Raw genomic sequence first — 24,026 nt, 5'->3', positions numbered from 1 at the left:
ATCGCCAATTTTCAGCTTTTTGGGGTCAAAAATAAAAAATTGATTTTTTAATCTATCTTAATGTAATTTGAGCTCAGGAATCCGAATCCGATAGAAAAATTGATCTATCTTCAAAAATGACAGAGTTATTCCCATTTTATTGCATTTTTTGGTACAAATTTGAGGATATCTCAAAGGGAAAAAATCGTAGCTCAATTTGGACAACGGATTCGTGTTCCTGAGGTCAAAATACGTAAGAAAAGTGTCATACGATCAATTTTAAAAAATAAAAATTTTTGGCCAAAATTTGAGATTTTTCCAAGGGGTACCCCTTACGATTTTTTCAAATTTTGGCCAAAAATTTTTATTTTTTAAAATTGATCGTATGGCACTTTTCTTATGTATTTTGACCTCAGGAACACGAATCCGTCGTCCAAAATGAGCTACGATTTTTTCCCTCCGAGATATCCTCAAATTTATGCAAAAAAATGCGATAATTCGGCAATAACTCGGTCATTTTTGAAGATAGATCAATTTTCCTTTCGGATTCAGATTCCTGAGCTCAAATTACATCAAGATAGACTAAAAAATCAATTTTTTATTTTTGAGCCCAAAAAGCTGAAAATTGGAAATAACTCGGTCAATTTTATAGATGGATCAATTTTTCTTTCAGATTCGGATTCCTGAGGTCAAAATACGTAAGAAAAGTGCTCTACGATCGATTTTTAAAATACTCCATTTTTGGCCCAAAAATCGAAAAAATCCGAATCGAACTCCTAGGAATTTTGTCGATTTTGGGTCAAAAATGAAATTTTTTCAACGTTTTTCACGGTAATTTAATGTATTTTCATCTCAGGAATCCGAATCTAAAAGCTAAATTGATCTATCTGCAAAATTGATCGAGTTATCGCCAATTTTCTGACTGTAGAACCTAAAATGTAAGATGATTTAATCAGTCTTCTGGAACAGCTCGATTAAGCCGACGGATTTGTGTTTCTGAAGCAAAAATACGATGAAAAATAGTGGATCGAAAGATTCGAAACATGTCGTTGCATGTACTGCAAACTCTGGACTGTAAACAGCAGCTGGAGTATGTGGAGGAAAATTGCCTTCATCTGACTGATTGTAGATTCCTGCGGTCGAATTTCAATGAACCACCCATTGAATAATCCATCCTTCCGCGAAATATCCGTATGATACGCTCCGAACCTGACTTACAATTAGAAGTTCAGTGGCGAGTTGTCCGTTGAGTGTCAGTAAACCTTGTTCGCAAAACAAAAGTCGACAAAAGGGATAATGAGAAAATAGATGGATATATCCGTATAAAGAACTAATAAGTCGGTCGATGACAGAGTAGAAGACTAGAACCCTCCAGAGATTCAATCTTCAGGCTGCGCGAATTGTTGACCAAACTAAAGTTTACCCCAAAACAGAAAACGTCCCAAATGTCGTGAAAAGCTGTCACTGTTTTTCACGAGACGCGAAATTCACTTACCTACGTTGACTTTTACGTCTTCTCGTTTGATGAAATAAAATTTCTCGTTACGAATTTTCAGAGAAGCACGAAGGTTGTTTGTTTTTTATCCTTCATGTATTTTGGATGCGTTTCGAATTTGCACATTATTTCTTTTAGTTTTGTTCGAAACTATGAATTTATGTGTTTAGATGAAAGCAGCTGCAAGTATGAGAAATACTGATTCTATGGCTGAAATGAAGTCCGGCTGTATTCATCTGTAAATCGTGAGCTGCAAGAAATACGAGGTAAAATGTTTCGTTTAAGAAGATGATTGAAATTTCATGCCTGCTCGCGCCCCATCGTCAAAGTGCTATTACTGCGTATTTCAACCTCGGTGGAAAATCGTTTCTAGATTCAGGGTCTTGAATATGATATTCAGAACGCGTAGTCCTTTCTTCTCGAGAGATACAAAAAAGTATCATGGGACGTAGAAACTTCTGAGTGATTCACGATGTACAGAACGGCAGTTCTCTCTTATCGGATTCGTTTATAAATTGAAAATGTGATGTGTAAACTAAGGTACGTTTTCCCTCATTTTTCACAATATTGTTTGAATCCCATTCGACCACTTTTCCGGGTAAATTTTATCATCTTGGTTTTTTTCTGCCCCTCTTCTCCTTCCCGTGAGGCAATTTATGTAAGTGCTTTGCGGTTTATCAAACTATCTTTTTACCCGTCCAAAGTCTCCATTTACCACTCTTGCTTGAGGCTTCAGAATAACGTGTGAAATATCACACGTCTATAGTTCTATTCCGCTCAACTTACAACAAGCAGTTAGGTCAGGGGAGATAAGAGTCAGTGTGGAAAATCCCCTATTGCCAAACGCGGTTGAGCAGCTTCAGACAAAGGTAATATTACGTTCCAGGGGATGTCGGAGCAGCAGCTTGAAGTATCATTCGGTATATCTCTCTGTTTAGAAAGTTTCATTCGAACACAAGAGTGCGTAAAAAACTGACATTTTTACATTTCCATGGTAAAACAATAATAAAAAATAAATAAATATACGATATTTACGTTAGATATATTTTCAAAACTGCACAGCATGATATCATTTATCAGCACCGTGCATTATAGGGTATGGGCATCACTGTTTACCACAACGATTGTCAGTCCGTTTGCGAAAATAAGCATCTATTATATAGATTACACGGCAAATATACATATCTGTATGAGTATACATATACATTTCTCGCCGGAGGCAAATGCCAATACGATTCTATCAGTTGTATTATAGCCATGTGAAGAGCTAACGAACTCTTGTACCGGCGGGTTCTCTTCTCCTAGCCAAAGTATTAGTTTGTTGAGGAGAGAACTTTTCGTGGATGAGTTTGAGTACGTGATTCTACTCGCATCAGAACTTGCTATTGGAAAACATAGGTAATCTTATTGTTGTAGCATTATTATTATACGATTATGATTTTACATTTCAAAGTTGCCCCAACGATGAAGATTTCTTTCCCAGGGCGTTGTTGAAAATCTACAATACAATATCGTCGATATCGCATATGTAGTCCTTAGCGGCCTAAAAATAAAATATTAACCGCTCCGTTTTGCCCGAGAACCAGCAAACCATGTTATGAAAACATAGTAATAATATTAATAATATGATGATAACATTTCCAGAGTGCGAGTACGAATTCGCACATCTACATATAGTTATGTTCATACGCGAATTGAATATTTCATATTGCATCGGCTCGCATCTGATGCGCGCTTTTATCTCTACAGTACACATCTGTACGAAAGTTTTATATATTCTGTTTTACATTTTTACGTCAATATTCCGGATTCGCGTACTAGATTTAATAACGCCGATAACTCGCGTAGGTAATAAAAGAATAAAGAGATTCGTGGAAAATAGAATAAAATATCTGATTTTATTTTTTCCCCCATAAAAAAAATTGTATACAGTACGATTAGCATTGTTTCATAGCATTAGCTCTGCAAAAATTGATAAAAATGAATTCATAAATCAGTGAGATGATGTTCAATTATTGATTTTCTGAGCTTGCAAATGACGTTTGTAAACCAGTTGAGCAGCCAAGGCGTCTTCGGCAGCCATACCTGAGAAACAAGATTAGTAAATCGGTCAGCGATAGCCGACCACAAATTCAATAGAGATGAATGAAAAATCCTATGTCTGCTATATGACCTACCACAAGACTGGAAGACGGTTACTTCCTCTTGGTTGGGCATGAGATGTGGTTTTAGAACGATGTCACCGACTGTGCCGATCAATGGGATACCCAAACTCTCCAAACCCTGTAATTCACTTCGTCCAGTATCCTCGTCGGCCAGATAAATCTTCGCCCTTCGGTAGAGCGGTAAATCCAACTCTGAATAATGAGTCTCGCCGGCACCAACCGCTTGAAGAAAAATAAAAAAATACACAAACAAATCTTCAACTTTAGAACTTGAAATTTGTACGTTCGATAATTCATGACTTTCATGAATTCCGATCGATCCAGTCCCTTCTATGGAGACTGAGAAGATGTCGGACAAAATACCGTTTATGTGGGCGCCTTTCTTGACCCAGCCACCGCGAAGAATTGGCTGAGAAGCACGCGTGGCTGTAACCAAAACATCGGCTCCTTCAGCACATTGTCGTTCCGTAGAAGCCAAAACCGCCTGATGGATGCCGAGAGATTTCAATTCATCGACCAAACGCTCAGCTTTTGATCGCCCGCGGTTCCATATTCTGATCTGCATTGATTGTTGTCTGTTCATTTGATCTTTTAATTATTTTTTCAATGTATACCTCTGATATGTTCGGATACGCGGCGTTGAAAGCTATCGCGTGATTTTTCCCCTGAACTCCAGCGCCTAATATGCATAGGATAAAAGGATCCTCGGTAGTTTTCGAATGCCGGTTTTTATAAAGAATATTCGTGGCAGCCACAGAGGCAGCCGCAGTTCTTCTCGCCGTTATTTCCGTAGCGTCGATGATCTGAAGATAAAATGGAAAGAAAGCGTGCATGCAGAGCGTGAATTCATCTTGCTCAGGAGATACATCCTATAAATTAGGTCGGTTCAAGCGGTATTCGAAGTTGAAGAAAAATTAGAACAACGCGATTTAAATTAACTAGGAGTATCTGATAAGGTGAAGCTTCAAGCTTCAAAAGGCTTTTATTTTACAACCCTCTACCCCAATTTTTCAAGCAGCTACGACGCTCCGAAATTGGACGTTTTTCGGAGAAAAAACGAGGTGAGCCGCTAATTTTTATTCTCAGGGTAGATCGGTGCGATAGAAAAAAAAGGACATCTAGTGAATGAGCATCACCACAAGGTATCAAACTAAGCGGCAGTTCGGAATAAAGGCTTACATCGTTAAAATTCCACGAGGTGCAGTGCGACCAGCAATGCCCATGCGAACATTGACTGCGAAGTTTACCAAAGCAGTATCACTTTCTGTGATAACGATATCGTTAAAACTTCTTACGTAATTTAATTTTCCGGTCGCAGAATCGAACATAAGAATCGTTGCCAGAATAGCCGGCATCGGTGGATTTCTTTGAGAATTTTCGGGAAACTGGGTTACCAGTTTGCAAGTCAACACGTTCTCTCCGTCTTCCCCATCTAAGGTCTTGAGGTCAACGTAACCAGGCATTGACATCAGGACTCTATGATAAGGGTCATTTAATTGAATCTTCAGCTGTAGTTCTAATTAATTATTATGAAACCGACCCTGTATCGTTGACAGTTGTAGAAGTTCTAGGTGGTTGTACGGCATTTTTTGCAGCAACTGCCAAAAAAGATCTGTGCATTGCATTGATCAAAGCTAACCATTGCCCTTCTAAAAGGTCAACCACCTTTTCCTCATTCAAATAAATTGGTGCTGTAGCCGCCATTTCTCTATAAAAAAAAATAAGAATCTTGAAACGACAGAGGGTAAGTAGGGGTTGATGATGCAGGGATTTGAAAGGAATAAAACAGATTTCTCTGGATATAGTCAGTAGGGTGTTCACCGGTGGGCGCCACTAGCAGGTTGACTAAGTCTGAATTCGTTAGTTGACTGTCGAGCGACTGAAGCTAAAGAGCATGTTGAAGATGACATCTTCAGTCGGCGACTCGCTTTACCTCAATTGATATATCAGCAGTGTTACAAATAAACAAACAGAACGTAGATGTTTTACGTCACAACTAATCCAACGATCTTGGATGTACATTACTGGATCTTTTAAGAGAAACTACAAAAACCAAATAGCAAATCTGTCTAATGGAGGTTCAACTTTAATGGAGATCATAAATATGAAGTAAAATTGGCCGCTGTGAAAGGTTGGTTTTTATAATATTCAGCTCATCTCTGCTTTGAAAAATGTAACAGCCTGTTGAAATCATCGAATTTATTTTGGCGAAATATGTACGTACGTACCCAGAAAAGTTACCGGTATCCGATGAATTACTGATCATATTTCCCAAGATAGATGACAAATCTGAACTAATAAGCAGGATCACAAAACACAACTGCCTTAATATTATCCGCATGGTTGAATTGGGAAAGTCTTTATACAGGATACGATCTTCGTGATTCTCAGTCAACGATGATTCCAATATCTAAGACAACTCACTTCTGACATCGCTTGAACTCTTGGAACTAGATAACATCTTACGCTATTCATCAACCGCTAATTATTCCTGCGAGGTCGGTTCATAGGAAATAAAAAAAAAGCTAAAAATGAAGGAGGGGAAAGTGAATGGTTGGTCAATTCGTTTCATCGCAAGTCAAGTCATCGGGAAACTTTCACATTCAAATCTAAATCTAATGCATGAATTGATTGTGGATGAAATGTGATATCACCGATCCTCATTTCGCATTCTCCTGACATAAATGGCTGAGGTTGTGAAAAAAACGCTAACATGTAGGAACGATTTGCAGCTGACCCAACGCATCGTTTCGGTAACAACAACTGGACGGCAAAAAGAGGAAGTTATTCTCTTTGGTGGAAGTTACAGCTGAGGTTACAGCTGTCTTCGTCTTACGGTCAATCCTATCCTGTTTGGGTAAATCCAGCAGTCTGCCTGTTGCTTTCGGCTGGGTCTGTTCATGGGGTATGTTGATAAGTGATGTTTCGTATCCTCGATCTCGAGAAGTTTTTTGTTGTTAATATTTACACATCTCACGAGTTTTATCTGATTTGGTCATTGATTTTATACTTTATATTTTATTTTATCCACGAGTGATCGCGATATCATGTAAGTGATGTCAAAAACTGATCATATTTTCTTACATTGTATCATTTTACAGTCACTACTTTTGTACCCACAATAGATACATCTTTCCGAATCTGCCGTTGACAATGTTTTCCCCAAATAAGCGAACTTTAATCGTGATCTTCATCAAATAAAAAGCAAAAAATTATGCACAAGGAAGCCGGCGTAATCTCTGTTTGGGTGTCAGATTTGTAACTTGCCGGTAAGCGCAGATAAATGTCAACAACGCAAATCATGTATCCACTGCATTTCCGTGATGTTTATACGCTAAGCACGTATCTACGTCAAGAGGCGAACGGTTTATCGTTATGCTTAGGCCGTTTCTCTTCCGAGAACTTAATGGACAAACTCATAAATTATAATTTGAGGAGATAATATTTTCACAGGGATAAAATTGTTTTACCAGATCTAGCTGTTAAATGATGGCTTCCTTTGAAAATGTTATCTGTCAATGATTAGCAGGCGTATTGTGATTTTTTATTTCAGAAAATTATAGTTCTTTTGGTTCAACACTATGGCTACAGGATATTACAGATCAGAAATCTACAAAGATGTAGCAGAGTTGACTGCTGATGTCCAAAGAAACTTGGAAGTGAAATCATCGAATTTCGTACGGCTGAATGGTCCTAGTCAAAGTGAGAAAGATAGAAGAATGAATGATCGCCCGAATAAACCGCCTAAAAATTTGATTGTATGTACATACCACAGATTTCCTAATATCCCGTGAATCATTAGCTTAGACGAAAGAATCTATTGAGTGTTCATTTTTTTATATATATAATTCCTAGTCAAGGGATACATGGGAATTTTCAACACTCATAATACGTATACCTGCCTATTGGAAGGTTTTCCCTTTTTCTCAGAATCGACCCTCTGGGCAATAAACTCCAGAAAAGGTTCTAGAAAATCCACTGCTTGAAATAGCTTTTTAAGAAAATCCAAGAATACCAGACAAAGACTCAGAACTACATTACTCCCCACTTGTAATCTATTAAATTTTATTCTCTCTACTGCCAATTCGGAGAAAGTAGTATTCAAATGGCCAATAAAATTCCCATCATTGTATAAACCCTTTCAGCATTGTTTTTTGTTTAAAGAGAGTACAACTGAGCTGCTAGGAAGATAATATTTCACATTGTACCTTACACTATTTTCAAAACAATTCGAATAACAAATTCTCTATCAACAGCTTCTTGAGGCTGATCCAAGCGACATTATGGAACCATCAAACACCAGAACAAAGCACCACTGCCCAAATGAATTTTCATTATCATCCCAAATCAAAGAGGTAACTGCTGAAACAATTGACTATACTTGTACCGAAAATCTGTTACCGAAAATTGAGAATATTGTTCGTTGTGAATTATTTCAGTTCAATGGACTTGATTACTCAAATCATGCCATTGAGGCGTATTTCAAAAATGCTCACAGTCAATCAGATGATCCAGAGGCTAGCGCAGACTCAATAAATTCATTGGATACAACGACCTGCAGTGAAAATTCAAAACCGACTTCCAATATCTACGGTAATAATAATTGCAGCATGACAAGTAATTTACCTGCCAATCAAAGTGATTTCAATCATCCGAAACATGACTCAAAGAATAACCAGGACTCCAACCTTTGTGATAATGAGGCAGTGAACAGGTGTTTACGTGAGTGTAGGTATTCCAAAAATGCAGCGATTATTGGTTTACTAAAAAACAGACTTATTTCGCCTGAAGATTTAGATCCGGATGTTAAAAATAACGATAGTCGCTGCTTTAGACACCATTCTGAGAATGTGAAGTGTTTACCGGATAATAACAATGAAAACCAAAGCCCAAGCGAGATAAAAAATAGTAACGAATCAAATGCAGAATGTCCAAATGAACACCCACGCTGTCCTCAACTGGTACCCCATCCCGAAGATCCAGACTTTTATGCCCATCCGTTACAAGCTTATGGAAAAGTAGATGATGCAGATGTTGATTTTCGCTTACCTCGTCTGGGCGTAAAAAATATTATTACTCCTAGGCAACATTTTATTCAACTTGGGCTTGATGAGAACGCCTTTACGTTTCGACCCAACAATAGCAATTCCTGAAGCATCTGTTATTTTTTTACATTAGGCATAAGATAAGTAGAATAAAATTTTAGCTGTACTCTGCTGATGAAGTTGAATAGATATGTTGGAACCTGTGATGAATTCTCGCTACACAAAAGAAAACTATCCAGATTCCGTTTTTGTTGAGACAATCGTCAAGATCCGGTATGGTATTTGACTCAAAGACCTAGGAGTCTTAAGGTCTCAAGGGATAAATAACACGCGTGGAGAGACGTTGAAGAGTTGTTTGATTATTTTCATTCTTATAACTTTTCACTATTTTAATTGTGAAACAATTACAGCAATAATAATAACAACAAAAACAACAACAACCACAACGAAACTCGTTCTCAGGTTTGTAATAGAATTGTTCACAATGCTGTTATGCTGTATTTTGTAAAGCATCGTCTACTCAGGTTTTTATTTTTAGATTTTACTAAAATTACCTATACGTTAGCCATGTGTTCAATAAATAACGACTTCATTCATTAAATGTACTTGGCTTTGGGAAAAGTTATAATATATTTTACTGTCAATTGAGTTCAAAATATACCTATTTTTCTATAAATGAATATGAATGTTCATTATTACTTAGTGTTAATCAACTTACTTGCGATGTCTGATAAAGTCATAAGATATTTTACCGTAAAATGTAATACTTCTATATTATGTGATATCTACTTGCATTCCAACATCACATATAGCCACAACGTATTTAAATGTTGTAGCTAGTAAGTCACTGTTTAATACCCGTACTTCGCGACGACGGAATTCTGTTTATTATTTTTCTTCTTTCAACATTAGAAAAAATTATATACCCATGTTCTGATCTTCCAACTGCATGAACAAGAATTATTTTTCATCGTATCGAACGTCTATAATTTCACCAAACTTATTTATCTTGGCAAGCTTTCATCATACTCAAAAAAGATCACACATTTTACCACATCCACGTTATAGAGTCGCTGCCGGTATGGAAAGCTTTGACCTCTAGAGATGTGACAGCCTTGGAATCTATTTTGACGAAGTCGCGCGACACTTAATAACAGTATAACAAAATCAATGTTCGAATGAGGTAAAAAGGATTTGTAATTGATGCTAATCAGTAATATCGATGGAAAAAGAAAACAAGACGGACGAGCTCGTCGGTTTAGCTTACAATTAGAAGGAATTCATTGCCTTCGGTGATGACGTTGCGTCTCTCTGCTTATAACTTCTTTCAATTGACGAGAATTTCAAACTTTTAGCTTACTCGCTAGCTGCTAAGTCGTCCAGCACCACTTGTATTGAGCAGTTAACACTTGAACCATCATAATTAGCGTCTTCATAACTTGAAAACATAAATAAACCGCACTTATATCAGTTCAACAGAATTTGAACGGAAAGTTTAGAAGTGAAGTGTTGTCACAGGATCACCTTTATAAACGGGTACATATATTTTGGAAAGCAAGAAATTTATAGCTTAGAAGTTAGTCTATTTTATCATGCAGATGGATATGACTGAAATTCAGGAGACGGTAAGTGAATAATTACAATTTCACTCATTAACTTACTATTATCTTCAACTCGATTCCAATGACGGTGTTCTATTGATTTGTCCTTAAAACAAAAAATAATTTAAATATTATCAGAAAATGGAATAGTATGACGCACATCAGGATATGCAACCACACAAATTAGCATTTCATCCATGATCAAGTGAATATATTAGTCTCGGTAACTAGTTCACTTAATCGTTCTGAGAATTACCATACATGAACTAATTCATGTATGTAATATCCATAGTTCGTAACAATGTCTAGTCACAAGAACTATTGTAAAGTTCTAATGATAAGCAACCGTTTCATGATTACCAAGTCATTCAAATTGCAATGCCATGTGTCTTTAAGCGTTGAACATATCTAAATTGATTGTATATTATCGTTCTTGCATGTAGCGCACACAGCAAGAAGCCGCTGCAGCAAGTGTGAAAGAGAATTCCACCGACAAAAAAACTGATATCACGTATGGAATCGATGATGTTCCCCCGTGGTATTTGTGCATTTTGATGGCCTTGCAGGTAAAGCATATCTACATTTTTTGATTGTACCAAAAGCTCCAATGCAAAGTTTAAAAAAATACCGCCCCCGGGTGGGCTCGAACCACCAACCTTTCGGTTAACAGCCGAACGCGCTAGCCAATTGCGCCACGGAGGCCGTTGAAATATTGTTTCAAGTATGCACTGTTGGTGTAATAATAATATTTCCGTTTCTCTCCTATTTAACATTTTTTGATTTATTTATCTCTGCAGCATTATTTAACAATGATAGGGGCGATCGTTTCCATACCATTTATTTTAACGCCAGCACTCTGCATGACTGAAGATGATCCAGCCAGGGGACACATTATTTCCACTATGATATTTGTTACAGGACTTGTAACAATGTTGCAAACAACTTTTGGATGCAGGTAATCTAGCATCTAAAAAATAAGTGTTCGTTGAATGTAATTTTTACATACACATTTCCATAGGCTACCAATTGTACAAGGTGGGACCATATCATTCCTTGTTCCAACTCTGGCAATATTAAATTTGCCACAGTGGAAATGTCCAGCTCCAGAAATACTGGACAGCATGTCAACTGATGACAGAACTGAACTCTGGCAAGTGAGAATGAGGGAACTATCAGGAGCAATTGCAGTTTCTGCTCTATTTCAAATTATTGTTGGGTATGGAGGTAAAGATTTTTCTTTCCTACTGAAAAAGTACTCTATAATATCAACTATACTTTGCAATTCAGAGCTGTCAAAAATAGCTGGCTAGATTTGCAACAGATCGCCTCTTTTTCACATTTTTTTTAATGTTAGGAATCATTGGGTCCATGCTCAAATACGTGTCACCTCTCACAATAGTCCCTACTGTATCTCTTGTCGGATTATCATTGTTTGAAAACGCTGCAGAGGCTGCCTCAAAGCATTGGGGAATTGCTGCTGGGTAATTATCTGGATACTCACACTCCTCTTTAAGCCCAAATAATCAAACTGGCAGTGCAATTGAGGAAGAACAAATATGACTATGGTTCTATTTTATTTCAGAACAATCTTGATGCTCACTGTATATTCCCAAATTTTTATAAATGTGAAAGTACCAATATTGGCTTGGAGGAAAAGTAGCGGTTTTCAGGTCGTTTGGTGCTCTCTATTCAAACTGTTTCCGGTAAGGAACATTTATTAAAAACGTTTCCAACTTTTCCCAACTATTGGAGATATTTGATGAGTTTTATATTTCTCTACAGGTCTTGCTGACTATAGCCATAATGTGGGCCATATGTGGAATTTTAACCATCACTGATTCTTTTCCTGTCGGGCATCCAGCAAGGACAGATGTCAAAATAAAAATTCTGAGCGATTCACCCTGGTTCAGGATACCATACCCTGGACAGTGGGGGATTCCTAGTGTCAGCCTTGCTGGTGTTCTAGGAATGCTGGCAGGAGTCATAGCTTGTACTGTTGAATCCATCAGTTACTATCCAACAACTTCTAAGATGTGTGGTGAGTTCCATTTTCGCTTTGCCTCCAAAACATAGTTTTTTTATGGAAGATACCTATGGTGATGGATACTTGACAGGATATTATTGAAATGTCAATTTCTCTAAATTCTGGTATCATAATTTATTAACAAAACTATAATCAATTCATGAACATGCTGCAGAATATTCTTGATAAATTAGTTATATCTTCCAAATCATTAATTAGTAACGCGCACAATTTTACAAATAACTAAGCATTGGTATATGAAATTGTATCAATTATGCTATTCTTTTTCAGGCGCGCCACCTCCACCCGTTCATGCAATAAATCGAGGTATTGGTACAGAAGGTTTGGGTACAATGTTAGCTGGCCTCTGGGGCAGTGGAAACGGCACCAATACATTCGGGGAAAATGTCGGCGCTATAGGTGAGATTCGAGTGTCTGTCTCTGCAGTAATAAAAAATTTCACGAATACTTAGCATGTACATTTTCCTAATTGCGGTGTTGTAGATTTTTTATATTCATCTTCCAGGCGTGACTAAAGTAGGAAGTCGAAGAGTGATACAATGGGCTGCAGCTATTATGATTATACAAGGTGTTGTCAACAAATTTGGTGCCGTATTCATCATAATTCCTGAACCAGTTGTTGGAGGAATTTTCTGTGTTATGTTTGGAATGATAGCTGCGTTTGGTGAGTTGATAATTATACTTAATTTTGTTATTGAATATTTTTGAAAACCAATGTTACTGGTTCCTCAAATTCTTTGGGTGTTGCTTTAGATGAAATCATCTCTTTTTTTGCAGGACTTTCAGCTCTTCAATACGTTGATCTCAATTCAGCAAGAAATTTATACATCTTAGGGTTCTCTTTATTTTTCCCATTAGTAAGTATAAAAGTAGATACTAGGACATAAGAACAAGCATGCACAAAGAGACTAGAAATGAAACAGGAGTGTAATTTTTAGTTGTCATGTATTGACAGGTACTTTCCAAGTGGATGATAACTCATTCAGATGCAATACAAACGGGCAATGATATTGTGGACAGTGTAATCACCGTATTACTAAGTACCACAATTCTAGTTGGCGGTGCCATAGGGTGCCTTTTGGACAACCTTGTGCCAGGTTAGTACCTATAGCCGTAGAAGCTATACTTTGAAATCTATGTTATTTGTCCCCCACAATTTAGGTACTGTTGAAGAAAGAGGATTAGATGCGTGGGCAAAAGAAATGTCTCTAGTAGATGAAACACCGGAAGACGACGAAACTGGGCGATCACAGTACATTCCAAATACCTTTGACTTCCCTATCGGCATGAACGCTATCCGAAGGTAAAAAAAACCACAAAGCTGAATTTTAACAACTTGTAATCTGGATAATTCTTTTAGATGGACATGGACCTCCTATTTACCTTTCTCTCCAACGTACAAGCCGAGACAACGTTGGTGGCGTTGTAACAAACATTAGTAACAATTTTAAACCTCTAAGCCTAGGACTAATCAACTCCAAAAATTGATGATGCCAAGATATTATTAAAAAGTACGATAAAATTGGAGAGGTAATATGTACAGTATTCGTGAAATTTGTGTGATAGATTTTATTAGCTCACCTTAGAAATTATCGGGTTGTTAATATTTGCGCTAGCTTACGCAGCAGTTCTTTTTGTTCAGCATCTAAGTATGACCACAACTCGCCCTCAAGTTCTAGTAATGCTTGATAATGTTGGGACTGACAGGCTAATACTAAGGACTGGAAGAGCAGCATTTCGTCCTCTCCCATCCCAGGACCTGATAAAAATATAATGAAGAAAAAATAAATATAATAAAAATAAATTAATTCGATAATTCTAACATCTTCCTTGCTATGGAAGTACTCGCAATAATACGATAATTCATGAGAATGATACCTGCATTATTACTTTCTTCAATCCAAGCATACTTCTCCAACACTTGCGCCAATCCAGGGGCTAGTCTTTGCGGTGTAGGCTGGAGTATGAGAAGCAATAGAACCCTGCTGACTTCGCATCTGATTGTCAAATCGTTTTAATGAGTAAATGAGAAGCCAAACACAGTAAATGGTGAGCATTAACTGATATGCAGACCTGTGTAATATATCACAGTTATTCCCAGTTGGAGTATTCCCTGTTCCAACATTAGCTTCAACGAGTTCCACTAGTTCAGTGAGTACATTTAAAGCCATTACGTAATCACCTGAACAAAAATGTTTTTTTTTTAAACTGTAACAGAAAAATTTGAAAATGCCAAAAAATGTCAGAATTGAACTTGAACCACAAACCTTGCTTTACATAAGAAGATGCCAGCATACCAAGCGATTCTGGAGTAGTGTGTATGCTAAGAGCTCTTCGAAGTTGTTGAGAACCTGCAGGACTTGAACCTAAAGCGTTTGCTAATTCCAGTGCCAAACCAGCAGCCCCTACACTAGATTCAGGTTGATTTTGAGTGCGGGCCAAAGAATGGCCAAAACAGCTCACAGCAGCCTATAGTATTGATAATTAGCTACTATTTATGTCAGCGGATAAACTATAAAGGGAAAAGTACATTACCTGGATATTTTCTTGACCTGGTGATGGACATCCAATGACACAATTTTTTTTCTCTGCTGTGAGAAATTGCCTCCCAGCCCTTGCCAGTAAACTTGCTTCTGCAGTTGCATTACCCAACGTTCCCTGACATCGGGCTGCTGCTAGCCAGCATAACCCAGCATATTGCCATAGTTCTTTTTGCTCACACTGAGTTGCTAATATACCTAAATGAGTGTCATTACAAATTCAGTTCAGAATCCGCATCCTTGATGGCCAAAAAGTAGTAGATCAGTTGTATATTGTATGTGTAATCATAACAGGGACTTACCAAACTGATCACAGGCTTCAGATACATTTGGCTTTCTCAAGAATCGTCTGCAAATTATTAATTTCGGTAAAAATCATTGCACAGTACTGAAATGTGTTTACAAGACAATTACTAACGATGCACAATCCTGACAAATCTTACTTTTTCAATTTATTAGAAATTGCATGATACTGAACTAAAAATTCATCGCAACCGCTTGATCTGTGGAAGTCGTAGTCACCATCAGACATATTAGCCATTGATTAAGCACAATTAATTCATATCCTTCGCTGTTGTTGTTTACCCAGACGAAATCATTCAATGCTAATATGCGCGCTCACTCGATCTGTCAAAAAAATCACAACCTCAAAATTCAAACAACAGCCGAACCTGACTCCGTGAGCTTTTGATCACAACCGGTGATCACAACATAGTAATGTTAAACTTTTCGACCACAGAGGACAGATCTCGATCACGTCTCGGCCACTCTTGACTACTCTACCCCTTTTCTGTGACTGTCCTGCAGTACTGCAGTTGCTGGCTGTCGCTTCGGTCAGTTTTGCCATTGTGGCGCATAATTTAAAAAATGTGTGTAATTTAATTTTCGACTCTAAAATCGGAAAAAGTTGGATCCTCCTAACAGAATTGGTCGCTTGTCAACCGTGCTGCTGAGAGATGGGAATAAACGCGTAAGTCATTATTCATTTCACATATGTATATCATAATGTATCATGAACACATGAATGACAGGTGTATTACTTTAGAGATTACATACGTATAACATAATAAGCGATATTAAATATGAGGTATTTTAATCAACAAAAAATTTTGCTGGGAGCTCTTTCTGGTATGGGAAGTTTGATTGGGTACCAATTCTAAGAACAGTTTGAGACGCAATATAACATGCTCGCTTCAGCTTCTCTTCAATCGGCAAGTCAGGGTGGTATGCGGCAAAATAGGCGAAAGCTCCTAGAAAGGCATCACCAGCACCCTGAAAGATTGGGTGTTAAATTTTTATACAACCGTACAGAAGTTATCGCTAAATTTCAAACTTATCATACCAACATGTAATATAATGCACTTACGGTAGTATCAATAGCTTTGACTTGTTCAGCTAGAACATGAATGATATTTTTATTTTCTTTCGATGCATAAACTGCTCCATGAGCCCCAAGAGTTAAAATAACTGCATTGCATCCTCGAGATAAAAGTTCGTTCACTGCATCTTGGGCCCCACATAATTTTGTTACCACAATTCCAGTCAATATCTCTGTCTGTAATAATACGAACAGTTTGAATTGATTTTTCGATAAATATTTGTGAAAACTTGACACCAACCAAATTGTAATTTGTAAAGCCCCAGTTACCTCTGTTTCATTGACACAGAATATATCACATAATTTCAATAATTCAGGATCTATATTCTGCTGAGCTGGTGCTCCATTCAATATTGATAGACCTAGAATGAAAATTGAATTAGAAGTTAGAACAATACGAATATTAAGAAATCACAATTGACATGAATTCTCAAGTTACATACCGCTGCCTTTGTAAATTTGTAAGGCACGTAGTGTGGGGGCAGGCGGAATTTCAAATTGACAGAGCAATACTTTTGCACTCTTAATCAGCTCTGTAGCATTTTCAACATCTTCAGGAGTTAGAAGAGTACTTGCTCCAGCAACATACATTATGGTGTTCTCACCTATAAACACATTAATATCACTCCATTTGAGCTGGTGTGATGATGCTCATAATGATTACTGGTATTGATTCATCAATACCATTGCTAACAACACGCATTTGTAATGTGTGGCCAATCATGTTAAAGATCATATCTGTCCAGTAGATTAATTAAGTCAATAAGACGATCCCAAAGTCCAAGCTAGCTTACTCAAATTACAGAGGTAATATAGCTATGGTACTTGATTTCATAGTGGAATTTAAAGCTATGACCTTTGGCTATGACATACCACTTTGTGCTACAGTAATCAGGGATGTAGCGCTGCTTTTCCCTTCTCGTATATGAACATGCGACACATCTACGTTTTCAACTTTTAATTGCTCGATGTAATCCCTTCCAAAGCAGTCCGCACCTAACTGATACATTCAAGATCAATTACTTGAAGATTCAATGGTGTTTGATCTTGAGAAACATTTAGAACAAATAATATTTACCGATGATACAAAACCAGTGGAACCACCTAGTCGTGCTACACATACGAGTTGATTAGCTCCCTTACCGCCATGGCTGGTAATGAATTTCTCACAGACAACCGTTTCTCCTGCTTTAGCAAAGCGTGGAGCAAAGCTAGAAGAGATTTAGGTATCACTATTATCATAGAAAAACCTAAGGGTAAAATGCGATTCACTTAATCAAGTACTCACACGTCTTAAAATTATAAGATCTCTCGGTTTCTGAACGTTATGCATGTAGTCAGTTACACGTTTCAAGAAAAATTTAAGAGAACAGTCAATTCCTATTAGACTCACCAAGTGAAATCAGCAACGTATGCCCCAACAACAACTACGTCTGGCATGTTGTCACAACAAAAGAGACGAAGCTATTGAATCTAAGAGACTGACTGAACAACTAACATAGCACTAAGCCTGTCCATTTCTCATATCTGGTCATAGAAAAGATAAATTAGGTGGGGGCAGCCAAGAGTCACGTTATGGTCATAAAATAAACTGGTTTTCTAAAGACAGTCCTAATAAAACAGCCATCATGTGGCAATTAGATAAAAATGAAGTTATGATCTCAAAAAAAAACCTAACGACCATTAAGACGCTGTTCAATATGATTGATTCAGAGAAAGGAAGAGTGCTTCTATCACCAGAGTTTGCTCATACCTACCTCATGAACCATCAGACAATCATTTCTAGAAGATTGTTGAAGCCAGTTGAAGTAATACATGAGGTTTCTGTGAGGTCAGAAATTTTTTTATAATCTAGTATAAAAATAGATGATTAATCCATATCAATTCCTCAACTAATGATTGTGGAATCCAATAAAATTGATACGTTCACTGCTGCTACTGTACTGGCAATTTTTATTTAAAGCAAAGAGATAAACACATGTGATCCAAACCATTGGAATTGATTCAATCTAATCTGTAGGCACTAGATAAAATCTCTCCTATCTATTTGATACTGGAATACTAGCGGATTATACAATAAAGATTCTGTAATCTTAGTTAATCTTTCCTACTCGGTAAACAGCGATATTTGTAATTTGAGGAAAAAAATGAGGTACTTGAGAAAAAAGCTCTGATTAGCAGTTTTCATTGATTACTGGAATCATAATCTTTGTGCATATCGAAAGATGAGTGCATGGTATAAAATCCATGTGTACTCCAACTTGATTGGTAGACGAGAACCAAGTAATAGGATGATGTTGCTAAACAAGATACTGAGATCAGAAGTTAGTTTTGACAAACTTATCTCTGTAAATTATTATTATTTTTGTTTATTATTTAATTGAGCATACATATTTACCATGAATAATGTACCAAAAAAAAACCGTAAATCATTAGAATATCAGTATGATCATTTTTCTTCTGCGCTCTTTAAACTTTATAGTTTATTGAGCAAACAAGTCTGCTGGAAGATCTTTTCTGAATGGAAAACTTGATTGAGTACCAATTTTGATAACAGTTTGCGATGCAACATAACATGCCTTCTTCACAATTTCAGCTATTGATAAGTTCGTGTGATATGCAGCAAAATATGCGAATGATCCTAGAAAAGCATCACCAGCTCCCTGGAAATCAATAACTCATTGTTAATGTTCTCTTATTTCAAAAATATTACCCTTGATTTCTTCACCAATCTACTTACAGTTGTATCGATAGGTGTCACTTCAGCAGTTGGTACATGAATCACATTTCTACTATTTGTAGAAGCATAAACCGCTCCTAATGCACCAAGTGTTAAGAGAACTGCATTGCATCCTTGATTCAAAAGCTCATTGACTGCAATTTGTGCTTCAAATAATCCAGAAATGTGAACACCAGTCATCATCTCAGCCTGAATGATATGTCAGATCTTAGTAGTTCTCGTCACTTTTCAGGATCAAAAGCACTCAGTAATATTTCATCCATACCTCTGTTTCATTTATGCAAAAAATATCACATGATCTTAACAATTCAGGATCAGGATTCTGTATAGCTGGAGCTCCATTCAGTATAGATAGACCTAGAATGGCGATTTGATAACTCCAAGATAGTTGAAACTTCTATTATAACTACAAGTAGATAACTACCACGTCCTTTGAACATCTTCAATGCTTGCAGTGTTGAAGACAGCGGTGTTTCAAATTGACATAGCAATACCTTAGCATTTTTTATAAGTTCTTGGGCATCATTTACATCCTCAGGACTGAGTAGCGTGTTTGCTCCAGGTACAATGATTATACTATTTTCCCCTTGACAAAATATCAAAATATGTTTTCTTGACATTAACTGCTCTTGGTCAAACTTAAAATTTATACAAAGCATATCTCATAAGCCAACTACAATCTCATATATATTCGCATGTTAGTAATGAAAGCATACCGCTGTCTGTAACAGTAATTTGAGCAATACCACTATGTATGCCGTCACGGAGATGTACTTTTGAAATATCTACATTCTCGAGTTTCAGCTTCTCAAGGTATTCTCTTCCAAAGCTATCTGCACCTAACTAATTCAAATGCACCAAACAGTGAATGAGAAATTCTACTTGTCAACAATTACAGAAAAACTAAAGGAAGTTGCAATCATAAACCCTCACCGATGCAATCAGAGCAGTTGAGCTACCTAGTCTTGCAGCTGCTACACATTGATTAGCTCCCTTTCCACCATTACTCATTGCAAATCTTTTGCCGCACAATGTCTCTCCTGCCTTGGGGAATCGTGAGGAGTAACTATGGCAAATGTAAAAGTAAAATAACAAGTAACATTGAATTACAGAATAATTTCAAACAGATTAGAGAGTAACCTAAAATCAAACGTAAATATCTTTATAGATTTAATATTTTTATGAATGGAAGTTTGAAGAGTCAAAGAAGCGTCACGATAGACATATATTTACCTAATAAATCTGATCAAGTGATTTCACGACCAGATCAGAATAAATCAAAATTATCACAAAATATGTACACATTTTTGTAACATTAAGATATAAATACGTGAGTATATGATGATTAAACATCAGACACATTATGAATATGAACTCTTACCAAGAGAAGTCAACCATGCATGAACCAAGAACCACAACCTCCGGCATGTTGCTATTATTTATTAATAAAAGCTATCAGGTCAAAGTGGTGATCGCCCAATGTGTAATTTGGAACTTTAGTCACTTCATATTGCTGCCACCCCACACCTGCAATGTGTATCACACATATTTATATATCTATATGGCTTTATGTTATAATTCTGACGCAATTTGAGATACACTATCACATTTTTACAACACCCAATAAGTGGTGGGGAATGGCTATTGAGAAACTTCTAAGATTACACTATCCAAAAGTAAAAATTTTATTCAACATACACCATCAACCCATTATGCCACTAATCCCTAAGTAAAAATTCACAGCATTATCACATATTGAGATCTAAATCAACTGTAACTCATCTTTTTTTAATCCTTTATATTTCAATTAGTTTTCACCAAATTGAAGTCCCCGCTCAGATTGGCAACATGCTCTCCAGTTATTGGTGTTTTTGCACCTGCAATGAGTCCCCCGCTGATGTGTTCTGAATTAATAACTCCTCCCAAGCCCGCTTTTGCTGCAACTTCTGGAGTTAAGGCCCCACGAGCCCATAACCCACCACCCACACCTGCTCTTCCTAAATTTCCTTGGAATCCAGCTGATGCAGTTGATCCCCAAGGTGTTGATATTTCAGCTTTCAATCCAGCATTTGTAGATTCTGGTTTTCTATCAGTCAGCACACCGATGCCGGCTGTAAATCCCAGAAAGTTCACATCTATCCCTTTCTCGCTGATGTCTATTATATTTTTCTGAAGAAGAATGATAAACTAGTTATGTGACTTAGTGATTATTTCCATTTTTTACTTGCTACTAATAGAGCTCACCCCGTTAGTCAGCGAGTTAAAAAGTGCTTTCCAATTGTCTGTGGCAGTGTTTTTTTCATTTTCTTGATGTTTCTATAAGATGTACGCAAAAAAAAAAGTAAGAATATACTCAACATCTTAAATGTCATAAATCTGTATCTCGAAGAGATAGGGAGAAGTAATATTATATACTTACCATGTTATCACTAGCTTCCATGGTAATTATAAGACTTGCTTTCTTGTCTGAACCAGTGATAAGTGTGTAATGATCCGCTCCTAACTATACGAGAAGTTCCAGAAGAATTAAAAACCGTAACTACGTCGTAATTTCTAGAGTTGAATATAAGTGACGATGGTTAAACATAAAAAAGTCACTGGTAAAGTAATGACTGTATTTTTGAGTCGACAGCCAATAACATGAACTCAGAACTGGGTGACATTGAACCCCCCACAAGTCAGTTGAGGAAATCATAATACTAAAATATGCAGAATATACCTGATTGGTTATATAAATTTTACTATTCCTGTTTAAATTGTAAATTACGTATAAGTTATAACGTAGAATTGCATTATTTAGAGGGAGCAACACTTTTCCACCTTGTTACACTCGATTGGCATAGATACTCTTGGTAAATAATTAATTGCAAATGTCTGAAAACATTGCAGTATTCAAAATGATAAGTTGGCAATTAATTATGACGACCCATATTTATTGCATTGAAAAAACTATTTATTTAATAAAAAGTAGTACAAAAATAATAGTATTGAAGTAGTAATGATTGTTATACAGATTGATATTGAAATCAGTAACAATATTGAATATATTTTACTTCATTCCCTAATAAATAAAATACAAATAGCAAATGCAGAATTTTGGCATTAAGAGTCTATTTACTCATAGTTCCATTTCAAACATACTAATGCAGTACAATGGACGAGAAAGTCAATACCTTCTACATAAAGAGTTTGTGATCACATTAGCAACTTATTATAATTTTATTACGTGCAAATTTGACATAAAAGTGCAATTTCTTGGTATGATAAAAATAATAACTATGTGTGTAAATTTGAAGAACACTTATTCTAATTCAAAAATTCTCACTTTGGTCGTAAATCTGTGATGCAACAATCACACATAATCAAAATCTATGAAATTCTTTTTTTAATAGGATGAATTATACCTTTTCACGTGGAAGAGGAAATTTCTCTGGCCTCAAATCATGGATGTGCGAATCCTCAAAGAGAAATCCCTGTACAATTTCTGGCAAAGTTTTTGACGAACAGTACGTTTTGAACTTTCTGGCGATCTTTAATTCGACAGCAATCTCTTCTTTGATGGATAGCGTCTTTGCCATTGGATGCTTTTGGTATCATTTTCAGATTCCAGTTTGGTATTTAAATAATATTCGATCCGGAAACGCCACTGATACTTGGCAGAGAGGTATCACTCCAATCGGGGTGTGGATAATGACGCGGAGGACTTGGGATATTTACTGGAATTCGACTTTGTTGTCGCATGTCTTTGAAAATATTTTGGAAGTGCTCTTTTATGCTGTTGTCTATAGGATTTCCCGAAGAATATTCTTTATTTTGTTTAGATACGTCGCGCACTACTGATTTGTTCCTGGAGTGGTCCTTGGTGGATCTATGTCTTCTGGTTTTTTCAAATGATTTCCTTGGTTTATATAAACTCTTCACTGCATTTTCATCTCTTTGTTTTAGGCTATCTCCATCTATGTCATCTGTGGAAACCGGCTTTTCTATTTCTGCAATCGCAGCCACAATGTTGCATAAATTATTTCTTTTGTCTCGGCTAGCATCCACCTCATCTCCAATCCCCGTATTACTGTGGCGTTTTGTTTCCTCACCTTTATAAATAGGCGAGGATATTGTATGTGAAGTTTCACCACCAGGTAAACTGATGAACTCAAGCTGAGATTTGAGATCAGTAACTGTCCGCTTCCTCTCTGAATCACCAGCCATTTCCGCATGATACGGGACCTCCTTGCCTTGACTTGGAGAAGTTTTCTTTATCCCAGAAATGTAAGTCGTTTGTTCGAGAGCTGACAAAGAGATATCTGACAAGCCTTGCCATGGATGGTTTATATTAGAATGTTCTGAAGATGTCGGGGTGGGAGAGGAACAAGCTTTTCCACCCATGAGCATTGAATTTCGTCTAATTGGAGAGTCCTCCAATTCCTTGTATGCTTCTCGCAAACCAGTAAGTTGTTCAGTTATGAGGTTTTGGAGCTCTCTAACTGCAGCACGATGCTCAACCAGCTGAGAATCTTTATATGCCGATAGAACTACCAATTTTTCTTTCTCTAATCTGAGATACTGTCCTTCCATAAATCTTTGTTGAGCCAATTCAATCTGATCATTGAGTTCGTTCCTCAGTTCTGTATTCAACTTCTGTAGTGCCTCTATTTTCTTGTTTTCTTCTTTTAATTCACAGATCGTTTGTTGGGCAGATGCATTCAATTTTGTTGCATCATCTAGTTTCATCTTTAACTGTTTTAATTCAACCTCCAACTCTGCTTCTTTATGCCTGGCTTCTTCCAAAAGTGTAGCTTGTCTTTGCGTTTGTCTGAAACAGCAATAAAATCCATGAAGTAAACAAGAATAGCAGAAAGTTACGCATATGTATTCAGTGGGATCTGATCATATTTAACAGTTATAAACGTACTGTTGCAATGAATCTCTCTGTTCACGTAGACTCTCACAAGTTGCGTTCAATTTATTGCTCGTTGCTTCTAGTTTGGCTGTACTGGCCTCTAGCTGTGCCCGAACAGCTATTGCGTCAACATCCTGAATAC

General features: G+C 36.8%; 8 protein-coding genes and 1 non-coding gene across 20 annotated transcripts in view; 3 read left to right on the top strand and 6 right to left on the bottom strand.

The window, feature by feature from the left end:
- Window positions 1–3,353: 3,353 nt before the first annotated feature.
- Window positions 3,354–9,583, bottom strand: LOC105693932 (ketimine reductase mu-crystallin). Of its 2 annotated transcripts, none has more exons than XM_048651578.1 (7): window positions 9,403–9,583; window positions 5,180–5,347; window positions 4,935–5,115; window positions 4,254–4,442; window positions 4,003–4,198; window positions 3,652–3,861; window positions 3,354–3,559 (listed from the first exon to the last, which is right to left on the bottom strand). In XM_048651578.1, exons 2-7 carry the CDS (start codon window positions 5,341–5,343, stop codon window positions 3,483–3,485), a joined length of 1,017 nt encoding a protein of 338 aa, XP_048507535.1. In that variant the 5' UTR covers window positions 5,344–5,347; window positions 9,403–9,583; the 3' UTR covers window positions 3,354–3,482. The 2 variants fall into 2 exon arrangements, with proteins under 2 accessions (XP_048507535.1, XP_012269617.2); XM_012414194.3 differs by lacking the exon at window positions 9,403–9,583 and adding an exon at window positions 5,868–6,001.
- On the top strand, window positions 5,525–9,364 carry LOC105693933 (probable serine/threonine-protein kinase clkA). Of its 5 annotated transcripts, none has more exons than XM_012414196.3 (5): window positions 5,525–5,770; window positions 6,372–6,544; window positions 7,193–7,397; window positions 7,896–7,994; window positions 8,079–9,364. In XM_012414196.3, exons 3-5 carry the CDS (start codon window positions 7,221–7,223, stop codon window positions 8,790–8,792), a joined length of 990 nt encoding a protein of 329 aa, XP_012269619.2. In that variant the 5' UTR covers window positions 5,525–5,770; window positions 6,372–6,544; window positions 7,193–7,220; the 3' UTR covers window positions 8,793–9,364. The 5 variants fall into 5 exon arrangements, with proteins under 5 accessions (XP_012269619.2, XP_048507539.1, XP_048507538.1 ...); XM_048651582.1 differs by having other exon boundaries at window positions 6,372–6,688; XM_048651581.1 differs by having other exon boundaries at window positions 6,372–6,688; window positions 6,765–7,397.
- Window positions 9,584–9,974: 391 nt separating the features above from the next.
- Window positions 9,975–14,204, top strand: LOC105693925 (solute carrier family 23 member 2). Its single transcript, XM_048651575.1, has 14 exons — window positions 9,975–10,309; window positions 10,729–10,851; window positions 11,083–11,240; window positions 11,304–11,509; window positions 11,640–11,766; window positions 11,868–11,988; window positions 12,068–12,323; window positions 12,600–12,728; window positions 12,835–12,993; window positions 13,107–13,186; window positions 13,285–13,426; window positions 13,491–13,632; window positions 13,690–13,859; window positions 13,972–14,204. Exons 1-13 carry the CDS (start codon window positions 10,277–10,279, stop codon window positions 13,766–13,768), a joined length of 1,755 nt encoding a protein of 584 aa, XP_048507532.1. The 5' UTR covers window positions 9,975–10,276; the 3' UTR covers window positions 13,769–13,859; window positions 13,972–14,204.
- Trnan-guu lies at window positions 10,914–10,987 on the bottom strand. The gene has a single exon. It is a non-coding gene; the product is annotated as a tRNA-Asn (tRNA).
- Window positions 13,884–15,630, bottom strand: LOC105693926 (40-kDa huntingtin-associated protein-like). Of its 2 annotated transcripts, none has more exons than XM_012414188.3 (7): window positions 15,313–15,630; window positions 15,172–15,218; window positions 14,865–15,067; window positions 14,597–14,798; window positions 14,403–14,511; window positions 14,208–14,326; window positions 13,884–14,088 (listed from the first exon to the last, which is right to left on the bottom strand). In XM_012414188.3, exons 1-7 carry the CDS (start codon window positions 15,408–15,410, stop codon window positions 13,919–13,921), a joined length of 948 nt encoding a protein of 315 aa, XP_012269611.2. In that variant the 5' UTR covers window positions 15,411–15,630; the 3' UTR covers window positions 13,884–13,918. The 2 variants fall into 2 exon arrangements, with proteins under 2 accessions (XP_012269611.2, XP_020706162.1); XM_020850503.2 differs by having other exon boundaries at window positions 14,212–14,326.
- Window positions 15,631–15,642: 12 nt separating this feature from the next.
- LOC105693894 (kinetochore protein ndc80) overlaps window positions 15,643–24,026 on the top strand; it is a 13,422-nt gene continuing 5,038 nt past the window's right edge. Inside the window, exon 1 of the mRNA XM_048651574.1 lies at window positions 15,643–15,839. The gene's annotated coding sequence lies outside the window, so the exon portion shown is untranslated. The remainder of the gene's footprint in view (window positions 15,840–24,026) is intronic.
- LOC105693919 (bifunctional ribokinase/ribose-5-phosphate isomerase A-like) lies at window positions 15,851–20,424 on the bottom strand. Its single transcript, XM_048651843.1, has 14 exons — window positions 20,369–20,424; window positions 19,921–20,053; window positions 19,704–19,830; window positions 19,412–19,573; window positions 19,253–19,344; window positions 18,988–19,176; window positions 18,734–18,910; window positions 17,641–17,711; window positions 17,326–17,458; window positions 17,121–17,247; window positions 16,691–16,852; window positions 16,518–16,609; window positions 16,236–16,424; window positions 15,851–16,141 (listed from the first exon to the last, which is right to left on the bottom strand). The coding sequence occupies exons 1-14, from the start codon at window positions 20,413–20,415 to the stop codon at window positions 15,962–15,964; spliced, it is 1,881 nt and encodes a 626-aa protein (XP_048507800.1). The 5' UTR covers window positions 20,416–20,424; the 3' UTR covers window positions 15,851–15,961.
- LOC105693920 lies at window positions 20,649–22,694 on the bottom strand. Of its 2 annotated transcripts, none has more exons than XM_020850505.2 (4): window positions 22,392–22,694; window positions 21,407–21,490; window positions 21,232–21,303; window positions 20,649–21,174 (listed from the first exon to the last, which is right to left on the bottom strand). In XM_020850505.2, the coding sequence occupies exons 1-4, from the start codon at window positions 22,563–22,565 to the stop codon at window positions 20,791–20,793; spliced, it is 714 nt and encodes a 237-aa protein (XP_020706164.2). In that variant the 5' UTR covers window positions 22,566–22,694; the 3' UTR covers window positions 20,649–20,790. The 2 variants fall into 2 exon arrangements, with proteins under 2 accessions (XP_020706164.2, XP_012269600.2); XM_012414177.3 differs by having other exon boundaries at window positions 20,649–21,156; window positions 22,392–22,683.
- LOC105693917 overlaps window positions 22,603–24,026 on the bottom strand; it is a 3,593-nt gene continuing 2,169 nt past the window's right edge. For all 5 annotated transcript variants that reach the window (XM_048651570.1, XM_048651571.1, XM_048651569.1 and 2 more), the window contains 2 exons: window positions 23,897–24,018; window positions 22,603–23,797 (listed from right to left, as the gene is read on the bottom strand). In XM_048651570.1, coding sequence (XP_048507527.1) covers window positions 22,606–23,797; window positions 23,897–24,018 — 1,314 coding nt within the window. In that variant the 3' untranslated portion in view covers window positions 22,603–22,605. The remainder of the gene's footprint in view (window positions 23,798–23,896; window positions 24,019–24,026) is intronic.

The sequence above is a fragment of the Athalia rosae genome, chromosome 3 (genome assembly GCF_917208135.1).
Source record: "Athalia rosae chromosome 3, iyAthRosa1.1, whole genome shotgun sequence".
In the NCBI taxonomy this organism is placed as follows: Eukaryota; Metazoa; Arthropoda; class Insecta; order Hymenoptera; family Athaliidae; genus Athalia; species Athalia rosae.
The sequence above is the reverse complement of the archived record's forward strand: the minus strand, read 5'-3'. Positions and strand labels throughout refer to the sequence as shown.